The sequence below is a fragment of the Micropterus salmoides genome, unplaced genomic scaffold (genome assembly GCF_014851395.1).
Source record: "Micropterus salmoides isolate LMB-PRFRI ecotype aquatic unplaced genomic scaffold, ASM1485139v1 Ms_hic_scaffold_10, whole genome shotgun sequence".
In the NCBI taxonomy this organism is placed as follows: domain Eukaryota; kingdom Metazoa; phylum Chordata; class Actinopteri; order Centrarchiformes; family Centrarchidae; genus Micropterus; species Micropterus salmoides.
Window position 1 is genome coordinate 20,381,152 of NW_024040041.1, and position 24,044 is coordinate 20,405,195.

General features: G+C 46.7%; 1 protein-coding gene across 10 annotated transcripts in view; it reads right to left on the reverse strand.

Annotated features, from left to right (window-relative positions):
* LOC119890301 (BAH and coiled-coil domain-containing protein 1) overlaps window positions 1-24,044 on the reverse strand; it is a 64,336-nt gene that overhangs the window by 21,794 nt on the left and 18,498 nt on the right. For 3 of the 10 annotated variants that reach the window (XM_038701509.1, XM_038701533.1, XM_038701501.1), the window contains exons 3-8: window positions 12,773-12,955; window positions 4,987-5,112; window positions 2,425-4,773; window positions 1,780-1,894; window positions 1,467-1,666; window positions 778-939 (exon numbers count right to left, since the gene is read on the reverse strand). In XM_038701509.1, the coding sequence (XP_038557437.1) occupies window positions 778-939; window positions 1,467-1,666; window positions 1,780-1,894; window positions 2,425-4,773; window positions 4,987-5,112; window positions 12,773-12,955 (3,135 nt within the window). Of the gene's footprint in view, window positions 1-777; window positions 940-1,466; window positions 1,667-1,779; window positions 1,895-2,424; window positions 4,774-4,986; window positions 5,113-12,772; window positions 12,956-18,046; window positions 18,504-24,044 lie in introns of those variants that run through there. The other 7 variants (XM_038701542.1, XM_038701525.1, XM_038701570.1 and 4 more) reach the window with 5 other exon arrangements.

The following is a 24,044-nucleotide window of genomic DNA, read 5'->3' on the forward strand; positions in this document are numbered from 1 at the left end:
CCTGACTTTCCCCTCCCCCTTTGTCCTAGACACACCGAAAAACATAAACTTGGACATGCAAATGTTTCCTTTGGGAAAGCTATTGTGGATGCACTTCCTTTCTCAGCTGAAAGTCCCGTGGAGCACACAAGGAAACGTACTGTTCAAATTGTGAGCTAATGAAATGTCACACCCTGTTTACTGAATATGCGTCTGCAATGAGTTTTGAGAAGTGATTGTTCCTGTCACTCTCACACTTCCTCTGGTGTGGTACGCCATACTCCACATGTATGCGTGTGTGTGTGTGTGTGTGTGTATGTTGGTGGGTTGGGCTGCACATACAGTATAGCTTTGGATGAGTACCCTGACCTGCTGAGAGACCTATTCCTGCCGAGCCAAGCAGGTGGTGTGCAGGAAATGTTTGAATTGTAGTGTGTGTGTGTGTGTGTGTGTGTGTCTGAATGAGCCCATTAAGAGGAAGTTCATCAGCAGTCTTCACAGGATCACTTTGATTACCAACAGTTCTTCTAATGTTTGCCCCAGATTATATGAACACTGAAATAACATTGTGTTAATGACTAGTTGGTGGGAGGAGAAGCTATGGAATACAGGCTACATTTAGTCAATTCCTAATTTATGGGAATTTATGTTTGCGTGGCATATTATGAGTGCAAATATATAATGTGCATGTGTGCTGCTGTACATGCATAGTTTGTGTGTACTTGGCAGACTCTTTTGTTCAAAGTGCTTTATAAATACTCTTGGCTTTACAGAGGAGAAAGCAAGGTTATGGCATACCCAGGTGATGGGTGCCAGGATGAGAGGAAGGCTCAGTAGGCAGGACCACCAGTTGGGCAGAGGGGTCCTGAGGCAGAGGCAGGACTGGCTGCAGAGGGCCAGGCATGGCTGCAGAGAAACCTGGGGGCAGATTCTGGTGCAGGGCTGTATGACCTATACCTGCTTTATAGAAAGGATGTTAGTTTAGATTATATGCCCATTACATTCTTAAAAACTGCTACAAATATACTACAACTACAAATCACAATCACTAAATCATGAAATTCAATTCATAGAACTTTATTTATCCATTAGGAATAACATCTGTGCAGAGCATCAGTGCGTGTCCCGTTCACATTGGCAGAAACACACCACAATATACGACACGTCTCATACCAGCAAATCAATTCTAAACCTGACTTGGAAATAAGTTGATGCTTGATGCTTAAAGATGCTTAAGTTGAAATGTGTGTTCACTTCAGCATAATGTAAAATCCTGGCTGCTGAATTTTTCACAAATGAAGGCATAAAAAGGAAACTTAATATTTGCTGCTGAGCAAGATTATATAAAAGCATAAATGACCTGTAAGTTGGTGGAGCATGAAAACATTTTCCTTTGACCTATTACCACTACCAAAATCAATGAAGTGTACAGCTGGAAGGTGTACATAGAATTTTAGCATCTTAATTTAATTTTCATATTATCTTACCATAAGAGTGTCCTGTCATCCAGAGAGATGGGCTTCCAGTTCTTGGCATCCAGTGATGATGAGCAGAATGTGCAGCAGGATCACCTAATTGGCCAGACTGGAGGGAAGTCCCGCCTGGGACCATGAGATGAGAGGTGAGGTCTCCGTGACAGCTGTTGGAGGGGTGGATTCTTGCAAACTCCACCCTTTCCTTATTATCCCTGGCATCAAGATGAGATAAAGATAAGGAAATACAAATGGAAACCAGTGAAGTGAAGGTTTAATGCAGTAACATTTTAATTGGGTATTAACCAATGGCTTTGCAGATGCTTACCTGATATATGCGTCTCTCTCTCTGTCCAAGGAAGTCAGACATATCTGTTCCCCACTCATCCTCTTCCTCTCCTCTTCGGTGGTGGGATCTGAGGGATACATGGAGCGGGATGGTCCTGTGAGACAAACATTATTTTAACCATTAAGCTTCTACCTTTCTGTCTACTGTGAGGACATATTCCCAAGTCTCTCACAATTTCTCAAAATGCAAGAGACTTGGAACACTGACAGTGTTTTTCAGTTTGTCATATTGTATAGCATTTGTATTTTTAATACCATTTTAACCATACTTTACTATGTTCTGATCATACCTGTATTTCTTTCCAAAAAAGAAATCCGTCTTCTGTTGACATGTTTATTAGGACTTTTGTGAGGCATTATATTTCCAATATCATAAATTAGATTTTGATGAAACTCAAAATTACACCATGAATCATTGGGCAATGAGTACAGATGCAAACAAAGGCACAGATGTTTCTGATTCTGTACTGCTGCTGTATTAAAAAAAAAACTACTACTACTACAGAATCAATTTTGATAGACAATAAAGGTTTGGAGTCAAGCTTAGTAATACTGATGTAATCTAAATTGCTGTCCCACTGTTCCCTGCACCTCTGTTTCAGAGGCAGGGACCTAGACTGCTTACCTTTCACTGAGGGATGCACCCTGCCCTGTCGGCTGTTGGGATGACTGTCCGCTGAACGACAAGGTGGCTCCCTTTGTCTGGCAACAGCCACTGCAATCCCCACTGGCGGCTGCCGCACCTCACTTTCCCCGTGACCTGCTTCCCCCATATCCCGACTCCGCCCACTGTAATCAGGGCGCTCGTTGTCATTAGCTGGGCCCTTTCTGGAAGGTAGAGTCTGTTTGTTGCCCTGCATGGCACAGCTCCCCCCAGCAGGACCTGATTTGAGGCTTCCCAACCCTCCAAAGGGGCTCTTCTGGGAGAGGAGCAGTGGCTGTTGCTGGTTGCTGTACTTTAGTAAGCTTTTCATCGCACTGCTCTCCCCCTGAGTTTGGCCCTGGGGCTCAGGTTGCTGCTGTGGCTGCTGCTGTGGCTGCTGCTGTTGCTGATTGAGGGGAGGTGCAGTGGGAGGCTGGGGAGGAGGCAGGCTCATTCCTGGCTGCTGCTGTTGCTGCTGCTGGGAGTGTTGCCCACCAGTGCTCCCTAACTCCATGTAGGACTTCCTCTGCTCCTCCTCGGGTTGTGACATATGGTGAGGAGGCCTCATGGCCCAAGGTGGCACCGGGGCCTGCTGGTGGTGGTGCTGACCACTGCTGTTGCTGTAACCATAAGGAGACATGTCCATCTTTCTTTTCAGCTCCTGACTATTCCCCTGATTTAACTCAGCAGGAGAAGGAGCATCTGGACCAGGTCTACCGTGTTGCTGGTGGCGTATCCTGGCTACCTTTTGGCCATCTCTCTGTAAGGAGCAGCTACCTCCAGGACCATGGCCATGAGCTCCTCCAGCCCCGCTATGTTGGCCCATGCTTTTACTTCCAAGTGGAGAGGAGTTAGGTGGGGGTCCTGGATGGGAACAGTCTCTGTAAGGAGAGGTGTTGACAGAATGAGGGACAGAGTGTCCAGCCTTGGGCCCCTGGGGCAGTGAGGGTCTGAACACATCCATGTCCACACCACTGTTGATACACTCAGCACTGCGTGATCGTACAACCTGATGCTGCTGTTGGGGATGTGGAGGCTGTTGTAGTTGGGGAGGTGGAGGAAGCTGTGAAGGCTGCAGGTGTTGGTGGTGGGACTGCATCCAGTCTGGAGCCTTCTCTGTTTTTCTGTATGGGTGCTGCTGTTGTTGCTGTTGTTGTTGTTGCTGCTGCTGCTGCTGCTGTTGTTGTTGTTTTCTGTGCCAACTACTATGGTGCCCACTGCCTCCATTTTTTTCTATTACCTTGTCCTTGGCATTGCTGCCTCCCCCTCCACCGCCCACACCCTGGCAGTCAGGGTTACCAAGCTGGAATGGCCCACTAGATTTGTCCCCAAGGTCTGCCACAGATGGCACAAATGTAGGCCCTGTGACTTTAGGTTCTCGCCCCACATTGGCTGGCCCCCTCTCATGTGAGGTAGGGTTGGTGAGAGGAGCAGGAGGGGGAGGGCAGAAGAAGTCTGGATGGTGGTGTGTATGGTGGGAATGGTGTGGGTGGTGTGGGTGGCTGGGATGGAGCTGAAGGCAGTGGAAGCCCCCTGGGTGAGGATGCGTGTGGGGGTGAGCATGAGGATGTGGATGGGGGTGTGCTCCTCCAGTAGCAGAACCCATGTGTAAGGGTGGGGGTACAGAGTAGGACAATGAGTGGTGAAGTGGTGCCTGGCCCCTTTCCAGACAGTCTGAAGGTTGTTCACTTATTCTCATCTCCCCACTTACTCCCTCTTTGGTGCAGCGACCACTGCCGCTGGACCCCATATGTCTGCCCTGGCTGCTCCCTCCACCCCCAATAGCCCCAAGAGCTGTGCCCTCCCCCCCACAGCTGGACATAGAAGCCTTAGCCCCTGTTCCAGTTCCTGCATCTCCATTTTGAATCTTGCCATTGTGCAAGCAGGCACTGAGGGGCTTGCTCATACTCTGAGGGTGTTCTTTGCTGTACTCCATTGAAAGTGATGCCTTGTGCCTCTCCAGCGCCCGACTGTTGACCTCCTCCAGGGGTAGAGGGTGCTGTGGATAGTGTGGGTGCTGCTGATGGGAGTGGGAATGGTGGTGGTGTGTGGGGTGGGGTGGCTGGTGGCCATGGTGCTGTTGGTGCTGCTGCTGTCTCTCCTTTGCCTCCTGTTTGCTACTGGACCTCTCCTTGTCCTTGACTGGTACCACTCCTCTCTCCACAGACCCCTCTTTAAGACCCTTATGCAGACCTGTCCCTACCCCTGGATCTCTGTCTCTGCTACAGGACCCCTGAGAGTGTCCTGAACCTGCCCTGGACATTGGTGGCAGACTGTGATTGGCTGAGATGAGAGGTGGCTGGGACGGGAGACTTCGAAGATAGAAGTTCTCTAAGAGAGGAAGGAAAGCAAGGCAGTAAAGACAAATGCATTAGTAAAGAAAGGAGAAGGCAACGTCAGAATTAGATTATTCAGTCCTCATGATAGTGTCTCTACGTATACTTATATCAATATCTCACATCAAATTACAGCATACTATGTTGTATAAATTCGATTTAAATGTCTCATTTCTGTCTGATTCAGTTTTATCATCTCATGCCTCACCTTTTTGGGTGTCATAGAAACGGTGCTGCCCATATAGAACTCCACTGTTGGCATGGTGATCCAAGTGGCTCATGGGAAGGAAAGTGTGAGCCAGACTCCCTGAGAATCGAGGATACCCTGGAGCTGCTGAGATGGATAACAAGAGAGAGGGAGAGAATTTATAAGACAGGACAATAACCACCATGATGCAGTTATCCAGACTAACCCAGCATAATCCTTCAGGTCGAATGCAGCTGGTGGTGTTCATACGCAAATAAGTACTGGCTCTGCCTGTCATGTTTGCCTTTCCTGCCTGAGTTTAGAAAGCAAACAATACAAGACAAGCTTGGGGATTGCTGTAATATACGAAACTTGTCTTTGAAACATATGGCCTGTTCTATATCTCTCTCTCAGAACTGGCAGTGGCAGCTTCATCCATCTGAATGGAGTGATAAGTGCGTATTTGAAGCTTGTGTTTACAATGAAGAGAGAGCTGGGTGGCTGCCCTTTACTGACCTACATCTGGGGTAAAAGGTCATTTGGATGTTGGGCCTTTAAGCCAGTACACCTGGGCTTATTACATCGAGCCATCTGGAGGACATTTACACCATAACCAAACACAAAACTCATTTTTCAATGGGCCATTCAAAAACACAAAGGACTTTGAAGGTGGAGGAGAGAGAAAACATGGATTGAGATGAAAGCCCATCACAATTTTAGGAGCAAGAAACAGCATCACTATGACAACCCACTTGCGCTGCAATTGGGGTAGCTATAACATAAATCATTGTGAATTGAATTAGCCTATCTCTACTATGTATGATTAATTATTTCACACAATTGCAAGAAAGATAGAGAAAGAAAGAAGAGATTCAATAATAAAATTTAAGTACAGTAAATTACAAAAATAGGGCAGTATGGGCGTTTGATGAAATGCTTTGCTGACAACAGTGCTATATAACTACAGTGTATATTATCTTCTGAGCATATTATGTAATGTGATAGGAACAATTATTGATTCACTTTTGTGAATAAATCACGTGTTATCCACATCTACTCCATGCTACGCACATGAAGAAAAAAGGAAAGAGAAGGAAGAAAAGAAAGACATAAAGGGAAGAGACAGACATGTAGCATTATTGTGTTAGTGTTAGCTTCTTTTCTAATCCATGTGACTGTGATGAATACAGACAGGACGTCCACTGTCCACCACAAGCATCTCATTGACCTCTGAGTCATATGGAGAAGTCCAGGTGTTTCACGTCTCCTTTTCCGCGCTTTTGCACCTGTCTCACCCTCCAGCCTCACTTTCAAACACAAGTCACAGACGCAGTGAAGGAAGGAGGGGGATAAAGAGAGGAAAACATGGCTCTACAAGCTAAATGAAAGACAGACGTATTTGTGTTGGCAAGCATGCAACCTGAACCCAGAAAACGCAGATGCAGTTCATTTGTGTGTGTGTGTGTGTGTGTGTGTGTGTGTGTGTGTGTGCGCGATGGTTTTAACAGGAGCTCCAAGTGTTGAATGTCTCACTTGTCTGCAGGTGGAACAATGGGGCCAGTGCTATGAGCCGGCTCTGGGGAGGGAGGAGTGTTGTGGTGGGCTTAATGACCTCGTCTCCGAGCGGCCTCCGCATGCTCCCATCTTAATTAATGAAATGTTCAGAGAGGGCAAACAGCCCTGCAATAACACAGGAGGTGCTGCTTTCGGAGGAGGGCAATGGAGTGATAATTACATACCCACACCTCTTCTCTTTTTCTTTGTTTCACCTATTTTTCTACCTCTCCTACTCTTTTTGCTCTCTCCCCTTTTGTCTCTGTCTCTTTATTTGCTGTCATGATTAATAAGCACACACATTTATGCCAATTCATCTAAAGTAGGAGGAGGGGGGGTCCTTTGTTTAAGCAAGACGTTTTTCTCTGATTTTGGGAGGGAGAAAAGCAGAGAGCTGTTTGGCAGTCTTTATCCAAGCTGGGAGAGAGGCTTTTTTCCTGCGGCAGCATGTTGTTTGTGAGCATGACGATTGACGGCGTAATCCCTTTTCACAGCGTGGTCTGGCTGTGCCCGATAATGCCAGCCCGCTCAGTTTCAGCATGCCCTCCATTGGGGCGGCAAGAGGGGGACTGCTGGGCACGGCAGAGCCCATTCAGCCATTAATCTGGCCAGGACAAGGGAAGCTGCTGCTGCTGCTGCTGCTGCTGCTGCTGCTGCAGGCGACGTGAGCAGGGTCTTAGTGCAGTCTGCTGACTGCACAGCAGCCTCGCTCTCTTTCGCTCTCTCCACACACACACACACACACACAAACAAGTCTGCAAGTGAATGACAGAGGGGAGTTTGCAGCGCCCTTTCCACAGGCGGAGCAGGGGTGAGAGGCAGAACAAACAGAGCTGCATCCCAGGGAGGGATTTCCAGAAGTTCTAAAGGTATTTTTCACAGCATGGTGGGTTGAGAGAAGCAGGCCAAGAGGGAGGAAAAAGAAGGGGGCTGGATATAGAACAGTACCTAGAGGCAGAGAATTAAGCCTGCTGAATTAGAGGCAGACGACAGAGTGTTTGGTTTCTCGCTAGCATCCAACCGTCCTCTCTCCATTACTATCCACTCCTCTTAGACCAACCCTGTAAACACCAGCCCATACAATTGCTCATGAGGGTTTCTGCACTTTTTCTTAAAGACCAAATAACATAAATGTCAAATTATATATTGTCTCTGGTGAAATGGCTGTAGCACTTCAAAGATAGAAAGAAGGACACAGAGAGAGAGAGCATGGCAAAGGAAGAACCAAGAGGAGAGGAGGAGCAGGCTTAGCTGCCTGTCAGGTCCGCTAATTGAGAAAAAGTGACAGAACCATCAAGACACAGGGAAGGGAGGAGGAGGGGTTTGGCAGAGGAGGGGCAGTACTGTGGTGGATCTCTTCAGGTGTAACTAATTGAAAGGAAGGGATGCAGGCTGGCATGAGAAAGAGAGAGAGAGAATGAAAGAGGCAGGAGTATGGAAGAGAGGAGATGTGGGGGGTGCAGCTTAAATCCCCCAAAAGGAAAAGCTAGCAACTGCTAACAGAAGGAAAGATGGACAACTGAAGATAGGCTTGGAAAGGCGTGTCAAACAGAAGTGGATTAGACAGGTGTGGCAATTGTGTGTGTGTGTGTGTGTGTGTGTGTGTCTATATGTGCTGACAGAGATATGAGACTGTGATTGTTTTTGGCATAACGTAAGAAGTCATTTGGACCGCAGCCAGCTGGCCTCAGGCCTGTGAGTAGCCCGCAGGTTTGTTTTTTTCTTTTTTCCACTCAGTTGATTCAGTGGGCTTTATTCATGGTTACAAACATGAAAATGCATCTTTTAAAAGCTCAGAGGGCCTAATACCAAGTGTTATGAAAAACATTTTACATTACATTTATTAAAACAGTCAATACACTGCATCTGTCCCTAGTCAGCTTTTTTGATTGTCCCCGCCCCCCCTCTTCATGCAACCAACATCATACTGCCACCACTCTCTCTCCATCTCTGTGTCAGTGAGTCCCCGTCTCCCTTCTGCAAATGAACAACAGACAATCCCATTTGTGGTACACACAATGGCTGCTACTGTATTTGGCAATCAATCTGAAGAGAGAATCTGAAACAAAAAAAACTCTTTTAATTTGTGCTTCCCTCTGACATCATGAATGCCAGTAATGGTTTGGTTCTTGGTACTGGCAAATACAAATATCTCAACAAGACAGTTTACTGTACACTTTCCATTTCAAACCCCGGTTGCCCAGGCCTTTCTGTGTGGAGTTTGCATGTTCTCCCCGTGTCTGCATGGGTTCTCTCCAGCTTCCTCCTGCCCTCCAAAGATATGTAGGCTAGGTTAATTGGTGTCTCCAAAATTGTCCTTAGGTGTGAGTGGTTGTCTATGTGTGGCCCTGCGACTGGACTGGCAACCTGTCCAGGGTGTACCCTGCCTTTCACCTGATGTCAGCTGGGATTGGCTCCATCTTTAAGCAGCTTTTTCTGTACTGAATTCACTGAATCCTTCTGCCAAAATAATCTTGATCCAAAGTCCCATACCACCACTTTTATGTGGTGAGATTATTTATAGTTTTGCTTAATGTGTCACTCAGTTTGTCGATCATGCCCCCAATAGAAATGTGGTCTGTATGCATGATTTAACTGGCCCTCTCTAAACATATTCAAGCAGTGTCCACACTAATGTCCGTACTAATGCGGATTAAGTTATTCTCTCTGATTTGACCTTCCAAACCCCAGATACTGAGCTTTAGAAGCTGTTACCTAATTGGATTGATTGATTTGTGATTAGTGATTGCTGCAAATCCAGGTTCAATTTCATATCCATGAAAAACATAGCCTTTTTGAAATGGTTTGCTATTTTCTCATGCACTACTGCACTTATTGGAATAAAAACACATCAGCCACATGCACCTTTTAACTGATCATTTTGTGTCACAGATTTAGATCCAAATGACAAACATTTCTACACCTTTTGAATTATCCAAATAAACCATTCAGAGATGACTTTGCAGACTTGGAGAACACACTGCCTAAGTGCATAATTATTTTTACATTTTATTTGGCTTATTTCTATCTCCAACATATACTGATTTACCTAATAAAAGGTAGTAAAAAATATTTTAAAAAGTCTGCTAAATGTGCTTACGAGTCAGCCTGCACCAGGAAAGTCTTCACTAAATGACTGGTTACCAAGTGACTAAAGAGATTATTGTTATATATCGCTTGATACATGGTAGATTTTATCTCTTTAATCTGTGGAAAATGTGTCAGAAAAACAGCAGAGACAAAGATATTCTGCGCCATGGCAGGTATATGCCAGAGACATGGGGTTCATACAATAATCTTTGAATACAAAATACAAATTTGAGCTGCTATGCTTGGATTTGCATGCAAACAGCCACTTTAAAAGCATGCTCCCCCCCCAAAAAATCCAGAGAATATCTTTAAGGTTACAAGTGACACACTAATGTGCAGACACATACACGCACAAGTCGGTGCCTGCTCTGCTGCTGGTGGGGTTCTGCTGACACCCGGCGAGAGGAGGCGAGAGTCTGGGTAATTGTCCCGCTCATTTTGATGACTTGCTTTTTATGCAAAACAGGAAAAAGACAATATGCAATTATCTTGAGGAGGGAACAGCTGAATGTGGTTGATGAACAGTCTGGATTCAATCATGCTCTTAGTGCGTTATATGCAATTAAACTGCAATAGAGATAATGGCCTCCATTGCCAACTGAGTAATAATCCCAGTCATAATCACCTCCATTACTTTTATTAGGCTAGGCATTATCATCATCACTCTTATTAATATTATTCTACTTTCCACGAGAACAAAATCTTTGACAATGAAACCCTGAAACTATAAGGTAAAAGAAACACCGATGATTACAAGATGAGTTCTGAGGAGAAATGTTTCTGACTCAGCTGATGTTAGAGTTGATATTTCATTCAAATGTATTTTTTCCTGTCTCCATGTTTATTTGAAGAAGTCTGGAGTTTTGCCTATTCTCACCGCTGTAGCAGCTGTCCACTGACTCAACACCTGGTGGCCAGGGCATGAGAGCAAGGCGGCGGGGGAGGGGAGGAAGTGGCTGGGAGGCATCCAATGGCTTAACACACGCAAAAAAACAGACAGCATCTCAGCTGCACTGCACCCGATCAGCCCCAGCTACGCATCACGCAACTGGAGCGCCGCTGATCAGTGACCACAAATAACAAACACTCCCCACTGGCGTCCCCACATAGACTAACAGCTGGGCTATTCTTAGAAAATAAATAAGTCCAAGAGGGCTGAAATAACAAGAGTCCGTCAACTTCAAAGACTGTGGTTCACTAGATGGCATTGGGTAATTAGCAAAAGATTATGGATGTGTAAATCTAAAAATGACAGAAGTGAAGTCACAGGAAAGCAGGCCTTGCATTAATAAATTGCTGGGTGGTATTGGATAGATGTTACATTTATCTGTCATCCTTAGCATTTGAATTCCCTAAATACCCTAGCACATTAATCTCTCTACTTTATCCTTGTCTGACTTCCTGGCTGCATCATTTGTAAGCAGAAATGTAAGGTAAGCATGTGCGTGTTTCTATATCTCGGTTGGGACCCATGGGGACTGGTGTCGCTGTTTTTTTACATTTACATTTATTCATTTAGCTGACGCTTTTATCCAAAGCAACTTACAATTGCTATACATGTCAAAGGTTGCACGCCTCTGGAGCAACTAGGGGTTAAAGGCCCCTTTATACTACTGCGTAGGTTCTACGTGCGTTCCTATATATATATCACTAAATATATTGATTCACTGTGTTACAGCCACCGTTTTGGCCGCATAGTAAATGTTAATTCAAAGCTCGGCTCGGCTCGAAGGCATTGCGAGGCTACCCAGTGTTGAAGTGCAATGACTTCCCCAAATTGGTTGATGAGAAGGATCAGATGAGACAAGGTATCAAGTTCACACAATGTTGATTTATTCAACCCAATACAGATATATATCCAGAGACTCTGCTGTCAGGCTGTCTAACACAAAGTCTGACTACTTCCGGCTAAGCAATGAAGAAGAAGTATAAATTCCACTTAAGGACCATTAATACTCTTGCGTAGGCTACGCACGTAGCCATGCATTTATACTTCTGCATATTTTTTCTGCAATTACACCCCCAAACGCTAGTCGGCAGTAGCGCTGCAGCGTCCACTGTGTTGACTTTCGCCGGCCGAGCAGGCTAACTTCCGGTTTAGCCCTCCGCTAACGTAAATGGGGGTAAAATTGTAAACGTGCGGCTGGTACAGCCTTTTCAAATATTACCGACCGAATGGATCACATTCTGATAGCGAAACGAGTCATTTCGCTCGGGTTGCGACGGTCAAATATATTGATTCACTGTGTTACAGACGCCGTTTTGGCCGCTAGTAAATGTTACTTCAAAGCGCGGGTTACTACTACTCGTCTCGGAGGTATTGCGAGGCTACCCAGCCGACCGGTCCGCGTCGGTTATATTTTTGAGGAGGTGCACGTCAGGCGACGGGACTACGCAGCGGCTACGCTACGCCGATTTGACGCAGAAGTATAAATTGCCCTTTAAGTGTCTTGCTCAAGGATTGAACCCGGCTCTCTCACACCAATGTGTCTTATCAATTGCGCCATCACCAAGTTTAAGACTTCTTAGGGTTCAGGTTAAAGTCAAGCATGTAGTAGTGATGGTTAAAGTAAGGGTAAGGAGTTAGGAAATGCATTATGCCAATGAGATGTCCCCACAGGGATAGAGGAACAAAAGTGTGTGTGTTTATATTTTCCTGACTGTATGTGTGTAGCCAGGGTTTTGTGATGCTGAGCATTGGGTGGGAGCCACCCTATTAAACTGTGATGGAGACACCAGCTGAAAGCTCTGCAATCACTGCAACTTTTTACTGGCTTGCATTGGCGCTTGCTGCTTTGGAGAGTCTTGAGTGACATTCTTGCTGACGTGAATCGAATACCACAAGATTCCTTGGCTGAACTTTTGACCCTTTGTCCCCATCCAACCATGGTGCAGTCCTCCATCCTAAACATGCTGGGCCTGGGCCTATTTTAGTGCACAAATAAAAGGGCGGGAGCCTCGCTCTTGCTAGATGATTACAAGCCGTGCTTTGGTGGAAACCTAACACGGCCTAAAAATACACAATATCAGAGTAACAATACACCCTGCAAAGCTCTGTCCCCAATACTGCCAAGACATGAATATCTCCTCATCCAGACAATGTGGTCAGATGAGGGAGTGAGGCTGTGGGCGTGTGTTTGTGTACATGTGTGATTTGAGGTACCTTCATGCGAATGGGGAAACCAGATTTGCGAGGCGCTGGAGTGGGGTCCGCCCCTGAAGGAGGGCGAGGAAGGCGAGGAGGGCGGCCGGGAAGGGTGAGATGGGTGGGAAGGAGGGGTACCCAGACTACTAGCCAGGAAGGTCCCCATGAAGGAGGCGGAGGAATTGGCCATCAATCCGCTGCCTGTGTACCCAGCATGGACAAAGGTAAGGAGAGAAAACATGGTTAGAGGAGTGCACGTACACTGTGACCATGAGTGCGAGCAAAAAGAAAGAAAACAGCATCAGGTCTAGATGTAGATGTAAAAGGATGGACCAACTGGCCCTGTAGGTGGAATCATTAAGCCAGGCAGATTTGATCGCTGCCCTGGGGAGAGGGTGAATGAGTGAGAGTGTATATGTGTGTGTGCGAGAGAAAGAGTGCGAGACTCTACTCCCCCTCACTGACAGCAGAGCCCTCTCCCCTCATCTTCTCTCCCCTCACACCGCCTCTCCCCATGGGCAGACTGAGGTCTCATCTCACAGCTGAGTACACACTTTCTCAGGCTCTCTCCCTCTCGCTCTCACACACTTTTGCTCCTGCTCCCCAGTGTCCCTTTCTCAATTTCTCTCCCTCCCTCCATTATCTTATGCTCTCCATCTCTCACTTTCATGCCCTCAATCTCTCTTATTGCTCTGCTCCATTTCACCTACTCTCTGTCTCTCTTTCTTTCAGTCTTCCTTTCTCCCTGCTTGACTGACAATGCTGTATTCTCACTCTCTTCTTTGGTTCCATTTTGGCATTTTACTCCTTTTCCTTCCTCCTTTTGCTTTGTCACCGCAGCCCTTTCCTCTCTTTCCCGCCTCTGTCCCATCTCGATGAGCACGAATACACTATGTGCATGCCTCTTCCCTCATTGTCCCTATTTTCCATCCCTCTGTCCCACATTCTCTCAGACACATTGCTTTTCTTTTCTTTGTTCTTTACCATAATGATGGCACCAGCAGAGCAATCTGTCCCTGACTGGCTGAACTGTGTGTTTAACAAGACTATGATGAGTAATTGACCATTCGTAGCAACGCCTGTGTGACTGGGGGCTGATTGTCTATTATGCATTGCTGGGCAAGTTCGAGAAAACACACTGATTAACCAGTGCTTAAATTACATTCCCATTATGAGACCGCCAGTGCACTTGAGCGAGAAGCCTGTGTGCCCGGCTCTTTGCACAATCATTTCCCCCAAGTCACACTGCCGTGAAGTCTCATGCATAAGTATAAAGATGCCCGGATGAGAGCACACATGCACAAACGCACACATTGGTGTAGCATACATTGTGCACACAGGGCTAGTTGTGACAACGAAGGGAGAGTGACATGGTAAAAATTCATTATCAGCCCCTCGTGACGAGCTGATCTAACAAGGAACACTCTGTGATTTGATTTTCTTTAAGCATGAATCAGTCCAAACATGAATCGATCCTTTTCGCGGAGTGTGAGAACAATTGCATGGAAGTCTTAATCAGCCAGGCAGTGAGTGAGCACATCCTCTAGGCAGACAGCAGGGATAAACCCATCAGTCTGCCACTCGCTTCTGCACCAAATAGCCTATGGCTCATAGGCCAGAGCACAGGAGCATGCAGAGGTGCGCACACACGCACACACACACACACACACACGCACACACGCACACACGCACACACACACACACACACACACACTCTTCATACATAGAAATAGGTACGGACATGCATTCTCGCACACATACAGACACACCTCTTTCACACTTTGTACCACAGCCCTAGACAGGTGGAAATCCCCCACAATCCCCAGCCTTACAGAGGTCTACCTCGAAAGCTACTTTAAAACCTTGTGTGTGTTCACGCGACGGTTTATCACAAACTCATGGAAAAACAATAATAACTAGCACATTTAGCAGTGCAACACAAAGTAGCCTGCAAAATTTGGCCAAAATGGAAAATCTAAAAAGCAAAGTGTGTTAAGTTCTTTGTGATTCTCAATGACATTTTTGTTGTTTATCATTTGTTAATTGGAATCCTGCTATAAAATGTTTTAGTCAACCTATTGAGTCAAAGTCAGCAAAATCAGTTTAAACTGAAATGAATGTTTCCTTCAATCAGTGCCACTATCATTACACACATACAGTAAAAATCACATACACGATGAGGAAGACTTTAAACATTGTTAGGAGGCAACCATGTAGGAATGGGTGCAACATGTCGGCAGGAGGTAGCCTGATAGCCTGATGACTACTAAAGTATCTGTGTTTTTCAGCCCTCCTTCCCCTCCTTCCTTTTCCACTGCCACCTCCTATCACCCCTGACCCTGCAGAGCGCTCCGGGCAGAGCTCTGTTGAGTGCAGGGTGGGGTTGGGGGGCAGTGGGGGGTGGATTGTGGCCAGTGTGCTCGCTAGGCACACATCCAGCCCCCATCATCCAGACACCCAGGGCTCCTGTATGGCACCGCCCTTCACATTGCACACTCCTCTACCCTCTCTTTCTGCTTGTCGCCCCAAGGATCCCCGGCTTTCCACAGTGCCTCCGGCTCACATAAATCAACTAATCCTCCTGCATTATTAACAGCCTCGCCCCAGAGAGAAAGAAAGGGTGAGAGAGACATAGAGTGTGACAGAGAGAGGCTGCGAAGCCCCTCTTCACACACCAGGAGAGGAGAGAGCCTCTGCCAGAAAGACAAGGAGAGGAGAGGGACAATACATAAAAAGGGAATGTCTAGATGTCAGGCAAGGGGATCTTTGAAGTTTAAGCTGATGTTCGGGGAGAAGGGGATTGAAGAAAAACCTTAGGAGGGACTCGGATCAACTCATACATAAAGCCCTTCCCACAATACAACCAGATCAGACCCCTCAGTGATCCAGTTTGGCCACAGGGTCTGTATTGGGACATGGGCTGACAATTGGTACAATCTGAGCTGTCGTAGGTACAGAAAAGCACTGCAGTGGCCTTCACCTCTGTCACATTGGCTTTTGCTGACTCCACATCCTGTCACTCAGTAAAGAACACCTCCATCTGTGATATGTCTACTGTTTGCCACCTGCTGAGAAATATACTGTGCATGGTGCTGTGCAAATCTCTCTTTCTCTAGCAGTTCGCTCAAGCATCACTGTTGAATCTAAGGACACTAACACTATTAATATGATGCCCTCCCTAAACCCATTAAAGCTTAATGAATCAGAGGTGTCGGTGAGAAAGCACACAGGTTATAAAGGTTGGCTGGTCTGCCCCAGTGTTGGGGCAGTTTCAGTTTGGTTGCCAACCAAAGCAGTGTGGGACAAATGGAGTGAAGGTCCGAGGCATGACAGCACCAGTGCTGAACTCACCATAACTGTTTATTTAGCAGCTTATTAAAAAGTGACATGGATTCAGGGGGCCTGCCACCGCTACGCCAGCTCCTTGTAAAAGTTGTGTGTTTTCTCTGCCTTTTTTAAATAAAAACCCTGTTTATTTATTTCTCCGGTTCTTAAGTGGTGCCAGCCGTGCATTTGTATGGGCTCTTAAGAAAATCGGGTCATGTTCATCCTAATCGGCGCCGATCCCTGACAGAGATGGAGATTAATCCTATTAGAGAATTAAAGGAGATGGGAGCATTGGGATGGGGGGAACCCCACCTCCCTCCCTGACATCTAAACATCCCACCTTGACACCCTCATTCACGCAGTTGTGTTCAAATATGCAAACAGAAACATACACACAAAATATCCCAGAACCTCTGGAGGTGGAGGTGTTAACTAGTGGTACTCCGCCCACGTTCCAGTGTGGGTGTGTGGGGTGAAACAGTCTAGTTTGTGCACAACAACCAAAACACACATGCTTGCACACGCAGTATTGTGGGCCCAGGCAGAGGCCCCGTGGACGGCACCGAGTGAGCAGCAGGCGGGGAGGCGGCGCAGGGAGAATGAAGGCCCAGTTGTCATGGGAACGAAAGAGAAACAGCGCTCGAGGCAAGGAGGCTGAATACTAGCCCTTACAACATCAGTGGGCAGATGCAGTTGGTCAGTGTGCTGCTCTGCAACTGCAGCCCTCCCATACTACCTTGAAACCCCACCCTAGCCTAGCTCCTGCACAGCTCATAAACACACACACCTTTCTGCAGAATTTAATCTGGTTTCAATTGTTGAGCTGCGGGGAGGGAGGTGTCGGAATATTTGCCCTGTTTAGGTCACTAATCTGCTCCGATGAGCACCCCTACCCATTAATGTAAGTCGAGGGTGAGTGGTTGCTTGCTGTCTTAACAAGGAATTATACAATAATAGGATGTAAAGGGATTAGTCTAAGTGTGGCCCAAGCAGTGATGTGGGGGGGGGGGGGGGGGGAGCTGAGAAGACAACAAGCACCCACCCACAACACGTTGTTCTTTTGAATACTGGGAATCAGATCAACATTTCCTCCTGGAGAAATACACACCCATTTACATTCACTTGTGTGCTTGGACATGAAAGCACACACACATACACATACAAGTTAAGATCTACGACTATGCCTATTGTCTAAGAGAAGATAAAGTACAATTATTTCACAGTGCATCATATTTCCCTGTCTGCTCTTGAAAAATGAGCCAAGGTAGTCTGCAGCTCTCCGTCTTATCTGCAGATGGCAGCCTGAAGGGACGGATGGACGTGTCGTCTAGACAAGTACACCTGACACACAATGAGAGATGAGAGCGATGGTGACAAGAGAAGAAGAGAGACAGAGAGAAAATTGCAGGTGTGACTGCATCAACCTGTTCTCCGTAGCTCAATGATCAGCAAGTGCCAGAGAGGGGAGGAGAGAAGAAGAAGAAACGCTAAGCGATAGAAACACACACACACACACACAAAGAGACATACGCACTACTAGTTTATAAGACCTCCAATCACAGAAGGAACAAGTGATCCCAAGCCAGCTGAGGTTGCACAGTCAGCGGTCAGTGCCATGTGGCAGCCAGGCTCTGTAGCTGTTCACAACGCACACTGAATGATTACAGCTCACATATCTCCCTCTGTCGTGTATACACACACTCCCGTCCTTCTTGTCTCAAATAAATTAAATCAGTATCAGGAAGAGTTCGATGATCAAAGAGAAAACAAAAAACTTTTTCTTTTTCAAGAGCTGCTTAAAACCCAGCTAGCTGTTGTTGGCACTGCTTTAACTCTCTGACACAGTAAGACAAGACACCAGAACATGTTTTGCTGCTCTTTAACACGTGACTATTATAAGGAAGGAACTGAAAAGCAGGGATCAGAAGCGATGAAAAAATAATAGACATTTGAATGTTAACTTACCAAGTGAAAACATATTGAGCAGGATGTCTGTTGGTAAGAGTTTCACTCCCACTTCAGTGTCTTTCTCATCAGACTTTCCTACCGATGCAGTTCCATGTTCTGCCCAGGAATTCAGACTCCCAAAAAGAAGCCAACCAGACTTTCCACACACATATTCACTCATAAGCCCACAACTAAATTTTTTGACCCGCGCTAGTACCACTGGGAGACTGGACTGGATTGGGCAACTGCATACACCAGCAGCCCCAGACAGACTGCACACGCTACCCTGGAGGGCCGCTGACTAACCCAGCACCTACTTCCTCACAATAAAGCACAGAAGGAATTTGAAATGGCTACTAAAGCGGGGGGATTTCCTTCAAACAGTCAAAGTCATCTTGAAAACATTAGCGCAACTGGTAGCCAAATTCCTCCTCACTTCGGAAACAACTGTAGCAAGAGTTTTTTTTGGTTGTTTTGTTTTGGTTGTTTGCCCCCCTGCTTTAAAAGTTCCCCCCCCCGACTGTCTTTTTGGGTTGGTGAATGCTGGGGCTGAGGGAGTGGGCCCCCTCTACAACTCGAGTAGGAGGCTGGTCTGATCAGAAGCATAGTGAAGTAAGGGAGAGAGCGAGCAGGCGGTCCAGTCCTGGAGCTGGGCCCAGTGCAGGGGTGGGGGAAAGTGCCAGCAGCGCACGCCTCCGACACTCTCCACACTGCGTGCCTGTGGAGTGAGTTTAGTGGATGTGGTCAGTGCGGGGGTGGGAGAAGTGGAAAGGGAGCAGGAGAAGCCGCTGGAAGAATAGATGGTGGAAGAGAGTCTGTACTACAGGGCAACATCCAGAGCAGGGGTAAGGAGCGAGAGTTTAGGCTAGAAGTGTAGAAAAGGGTGTGAGGGATTGTGAGAAACTTTGAGAGTGAAAGAGCAGCTGAGAGTGTGTGGGAGTGTGTGTTACTGAGCATATGTGAGCATGTGTGTGTGTGTGCGTATGGTGGTCGTCATGCTGAAGTTGACAGCCTGTGTTTGCAGAGTGGCTTTGTGGTCAGCCACTTGCTCGCGATTGAAGCAATGGCAGGGTAAAAGGGATTCTGGGAATTTTTTTCCGCAGAAGTGCTATGCAAATACAATTGGCTCGTGAGGGTCAGCTGAAGCCGCCCGCCCACTTCACCCAGCTGTTTATACAATATACAAGTTGACATGATAGGGATAAGAGATTCTAATCCTGAACAAATTAGTCCAACTGGCTTGTCTTGGCTTGGCAGGGAGCCTGAAAACAACAATGGATCCACACAAGCCGTGATGCTACAAAGAAAACAGATAGGAGAAAATGTCTCTGAGGGATATTTTGTTCTAGCAGGGGTGGGGTGATCAAAGAACATTCACACATCCCACCTATATATGCTTCTCTCCATGACCATGACCTGCACTGGGGCCTCTTTCTGACCTTCTTTCACTATGTGTACAAAAGAAACGCCAGCTTTCCTGACACAGCAAGGCAGTTATCATGTGTGCCACTACCTGGCTAGCCTTCTTAAGGGGTATTCCACCTCAATTTTACAGCAATTAATCATTCATAAAGCCTCCTTTTCAGAGACGGTAATCATTGTCAAAAAGGGACTCCACCTCTAATCCCAACACTCCTGTGCCAACAGTGGTGTGGTGGGCAGGGGGTGGCAGACAGTAAGAGATAGCAATGTCTGGAAGAGTTCCTGATGAGGAGGCGTTTAATGGGAACAGTAAATAATGAGCTGGACAGCACCGGTGCAGCTATTTGCCGAGGAGCGCGGCAGGAAGTGTGTCATTTAAGGGACAATAAGACCTCTGACTGTAAAAGTAACAGCTGGCTGATTGGTTGAGCAGTGTGGGTGAAGGCTACAGGGGAAGTTGGGGTAAGGGTGAGGAGGTTAAGGGTAAAGCACCGGGAGGGCATGTGGCTCATGTTTAATGCGACGTAGAGTAGCTGGGACAATAATGGTTAGACAAAAGGCTTAGCTAAAGGAAGCTAGATTTGGACATGTCAACTGGACCTGTGTTTAGGGTTTGTTCACTGTGATCCGTGTGAGAATTTTGTAGTGTGCTGAGTCACTGGCCTCCTCTGTAAAGACCATGCAGACATTCCAGGCTGGGATACAAGAGGTGGGGGGACAGATTCGAAACAGCAGCAGGGCCAGGCCAGGACAAATGAGCTCAAGGCCCATTACCTTCCTTTTACACCCACCCACACATGCTCACTCACATTCCCTACTCCCACAACACAGATTTAATAGCACACACAAGAAAAGCAATGTCACAACACACAATCACTAAACTCTGCTTTCAGTTTCTCCCATTCTATCCTTGCCCTGAGAACTTAAATGTTCATGATGTAACAGGAAGTGCATATTACACCAGACCAATGCAGTTTTCCTTGGACTGGACCCTCATTACGTGAGTTACAAATGTTTTCTCTCCAAGCACCACCTGTTATTTCCATCAGCATTTTACTTTATTAAATCCCCTTCCACAATACCTACTAAAGCAATTGCTTTATTGTCTCTTGGTTCGGGTAAAATGCAAGTGTTTCTTATGGAATGGCCAATAAAGGCCTGACATTTTGCTGAGCACTTGCAGGGCCAGAAGCACTTTGTTCTTTGTATACAGGGCAGTTACACACTCCTCAAGGAGAACCATTTGTTATCTGTCTAAACTTTGGTGAGTGTGCTTGTTAACTGACCCATTGTTACATGAGAGCATTTCAGGGCCGTTTGTTGCGTTCTGGCTCTTTATTCCTGAGGCATGAAATTGTGATTACCATAGCGGGGCTCATCCATCTCATTCTCTCATCCACACACGCGCTAAACATCCGCATTTTTATTTTGCTTCCTCTCTTTTTCTTCCTCTCTCTAGTTGTCTCTGTCTTCCCCCCTCATGACACACATGAAGACACACACACACACACACACACACACAGCAACACACCCAAACACAAAAAGAGCCGCCCACAGCTGCGTCAGGCCATCTCTCTAACAATCCAATCTGTTTTCTTTCCCATGATGTTTCCCATTGGCACAGGGAGGAGAAAATCAGATTTACTCCCCCACAGGGCCCATGCAGTTGCACTGATATGGAAAATGATTTCAGTGCTGCTTGAGCCCATAAACATTATTTTGGTCTCCCCTGTTAATGACACATTTCTTCCCAGCATTGTGGATCTCACAGAGGAAGAGATGAATATGAGGGGGGAGGGGAGGTGAAGAAGGGAGGAGGAGGAAGAGAGGAAGGGGGTAGGAATCCTCCGGGGCCTCACATACAAGAGGGGAGTCCTTCACCCCTCAAACCGCAGCCTGACATCCAAGACTTCTCTCACCCTCTTCCTCATTCACACATACACGCAGAAACACGTACACATACACAGCTAATCAACCATGCAGGAACTTAAATTGTCACGGCCTTCAAATAAAGCCCAAAAAAATCAGAGCACAAAGATATCCCCGCTGGAAAACGAGCAGTGTCAAAGAGGGATTTCTCACCTCTCTCTCTATCTAGCTGTCAGCCTGATTCCAAACACACTGCATTTGGCTCCAGGGCTCAAAGCAGCCCAACTACAATTGTGTCATAGAGCCCACATATCTTTTATTGGTGGTAGCAGCCAATATAGCAACCCCCCTTCCTTCCTTCTCTTGAACACAGGGATGAAATTTGTACTTTTAGTGGTAAGTTACAAACACTTTCTGCCTGAGGCACATTGTTAACGAGAGGAGCACGCTGTAGCCTCGAGTCCTAAACACAAGTCATTTAATGTGATGGTGTTAAAAAGAGACTGCAACAGGCCAATAGTGAGGCACTAAACCTCCCATTTGGCATCCATTAAAACCCATCTGCAGGGCCAAATACGAGGGGGCGAACAGGAAACAGCCACGTTAGATATGACTAAAAACTGTCCTCCACTTTTGAACATTCTCTCACAGGTCTCTCAATCTCCAGATCCAAAAATGGGATTTTCATGGTTCTCCAGTTCCACTGGAAACATCACATGGAATGCTCTGGATCTGGTTTGTTTTACAGCTGATGACTGATCTGTCTAAATCCATTGGTTTTATGTTCTGGCCATGGGGATGGATGGGTGACTAACGGCAGCTTGCGTGCCATGTTTCAACCGACGCAGCCAGAGCTCAGCCAGCCAGGTCACGGACACAGACATGCCTGGTAGTGGGAAAAAGGCAGATTAAAACAAGTGCTCAGCACTATTCTCTCTAATTAGTCCCCTGTTAACTTTTGAACTTAATTGGTTAATTGAGATGTGGTTAGACTGGGCAGGTTTCCTCTCCCTCAGGGTGACCATACGGCTCCAGTATTTCAGCCTGGCACTGCCTGGCACAGGAGGTGGCTGCCTCTCTCTCACTCTCTCTCTTTTTGAGCATCCCACCGCTCCTGTGTCGAGGAGTAATGATGCCGCACAGGAGGCAGTAAAACTGTGTTTTGCGAGTGTGTTATAGCAGAGATTGTACCCATGCACTGCACATATGCTTGTGCCACATCAAAGCAGCTCTTTGACTACCCAGTCCTGGGTGGTCTAAATCTCTCTTCTCTCAACCAGAAGTGCTAGATAGATAGGTTACAGAGAAGTGGAGTGTGGATGTGGGTGGATGTTACCTCACCACAGGCGAGTGCGTTCTGTGGAACTCAGAAGTCAAGTTTGCTTTGGAGGAGACATGAACAGAGTGTGGAGGGAGAATAAAAGTGTGGTGCAATACATACACAGATAAACACACACACAGCCCCATAGGCGTCACATTGCTTGAGTCTCCCCATCTCCTCTGGTTGATGTATAATGATACCCACAACACCACATAAATCTGCAAGCAGCTCGAATCATTGGGGCAGATTTTGCCTGCTGTCTTCCCTTTTTCACTTTCATCCCCTCTTCTCCCTTTGGTCCTTCGAGCCCCATCACTCATTCTCCTTCTCAGTTTTCCCTTTCCATCCTCACACCCTCTCCATCATCCCTCCATCACTCTGCCTCCTTCCCCTGCTGCTCAGCTCCATATTTCTGTCCTCCCTCATCACCTCACTCTCTTCCCTCAGTTGCAATCATCCGCGTGTTTCAAAATGGAAACACTTTCTCTTCATTTTTTGGGTTTTTAAAAACCACTTTCCCTCCCACTCCCTCATCCCACTTGCACTCTGCTTCTCTGCTCTTGTTCGTCCACCAGTTTTTCTGAGGCTTGGGAGGGTAATGAACGTCTTGTTTTATGGGAAGTCACAGGTTTACCCCTCCCTCTGTCAGAACCGCCCATAAATCAGCATCCCAGCATTCAACTGGCAACCAGGGCTTGTCGGAATGTCCTGATCTCTCTTGTCCTCCCATCCTCTCTCCCTCCCTCTTCCATCTGTGGCCCGGCGCCTCCTTTAGGTCATGGGGAGCAGTGCTGGACATGAGGGGGCCTGGTGGTTGAAGAGATGGCTTTGCTGCTGTCCTCTGAGTTCTCTTGGATTGGCCTGTAATATGATAAAGTCCTGGAGTGATGTGTGTGAGAGAAACAGAAGGCAGCTCCCTGCTCTGGCTTCTCTCCTTCTGATGTAGCCTGTCAGAGGCACAGAGACAGAACAGTGCAGATAACAGAGCTTAGAGCTGCCGCGCCAACCAGCCAGCCCAAGGTCTTTCTGCAGCCCTGAATATAATTTGCTGCTGGTTCACGAGTGGAACAAAGGAGAATTTTTTAATTCTTGTAGCGTTTGCCAAGACAAATGCAAGCATTTTTGTTCTGATAACCTACAGACAAGGGGAGGGAAGGCACCTGGGTAGCCAAGGCCAAACGATATACAGCATTACCTTGTAAAGAACACGCTGTATAATACGCGCGCGTCTCCCTGACTTCTGTTGTTGTAAAGCTTCTTAGCCATACGGACAATACTCCAATTGGCCCATACAGATAACCACCTTTTTTCCCCACTGTAGCAGCCTACACTTTCAAGTGTGTACAAGGTCAGTCTAATCACACAGTAAATTGTTTTATGAAATGCATCTGACAAACTAGGTTT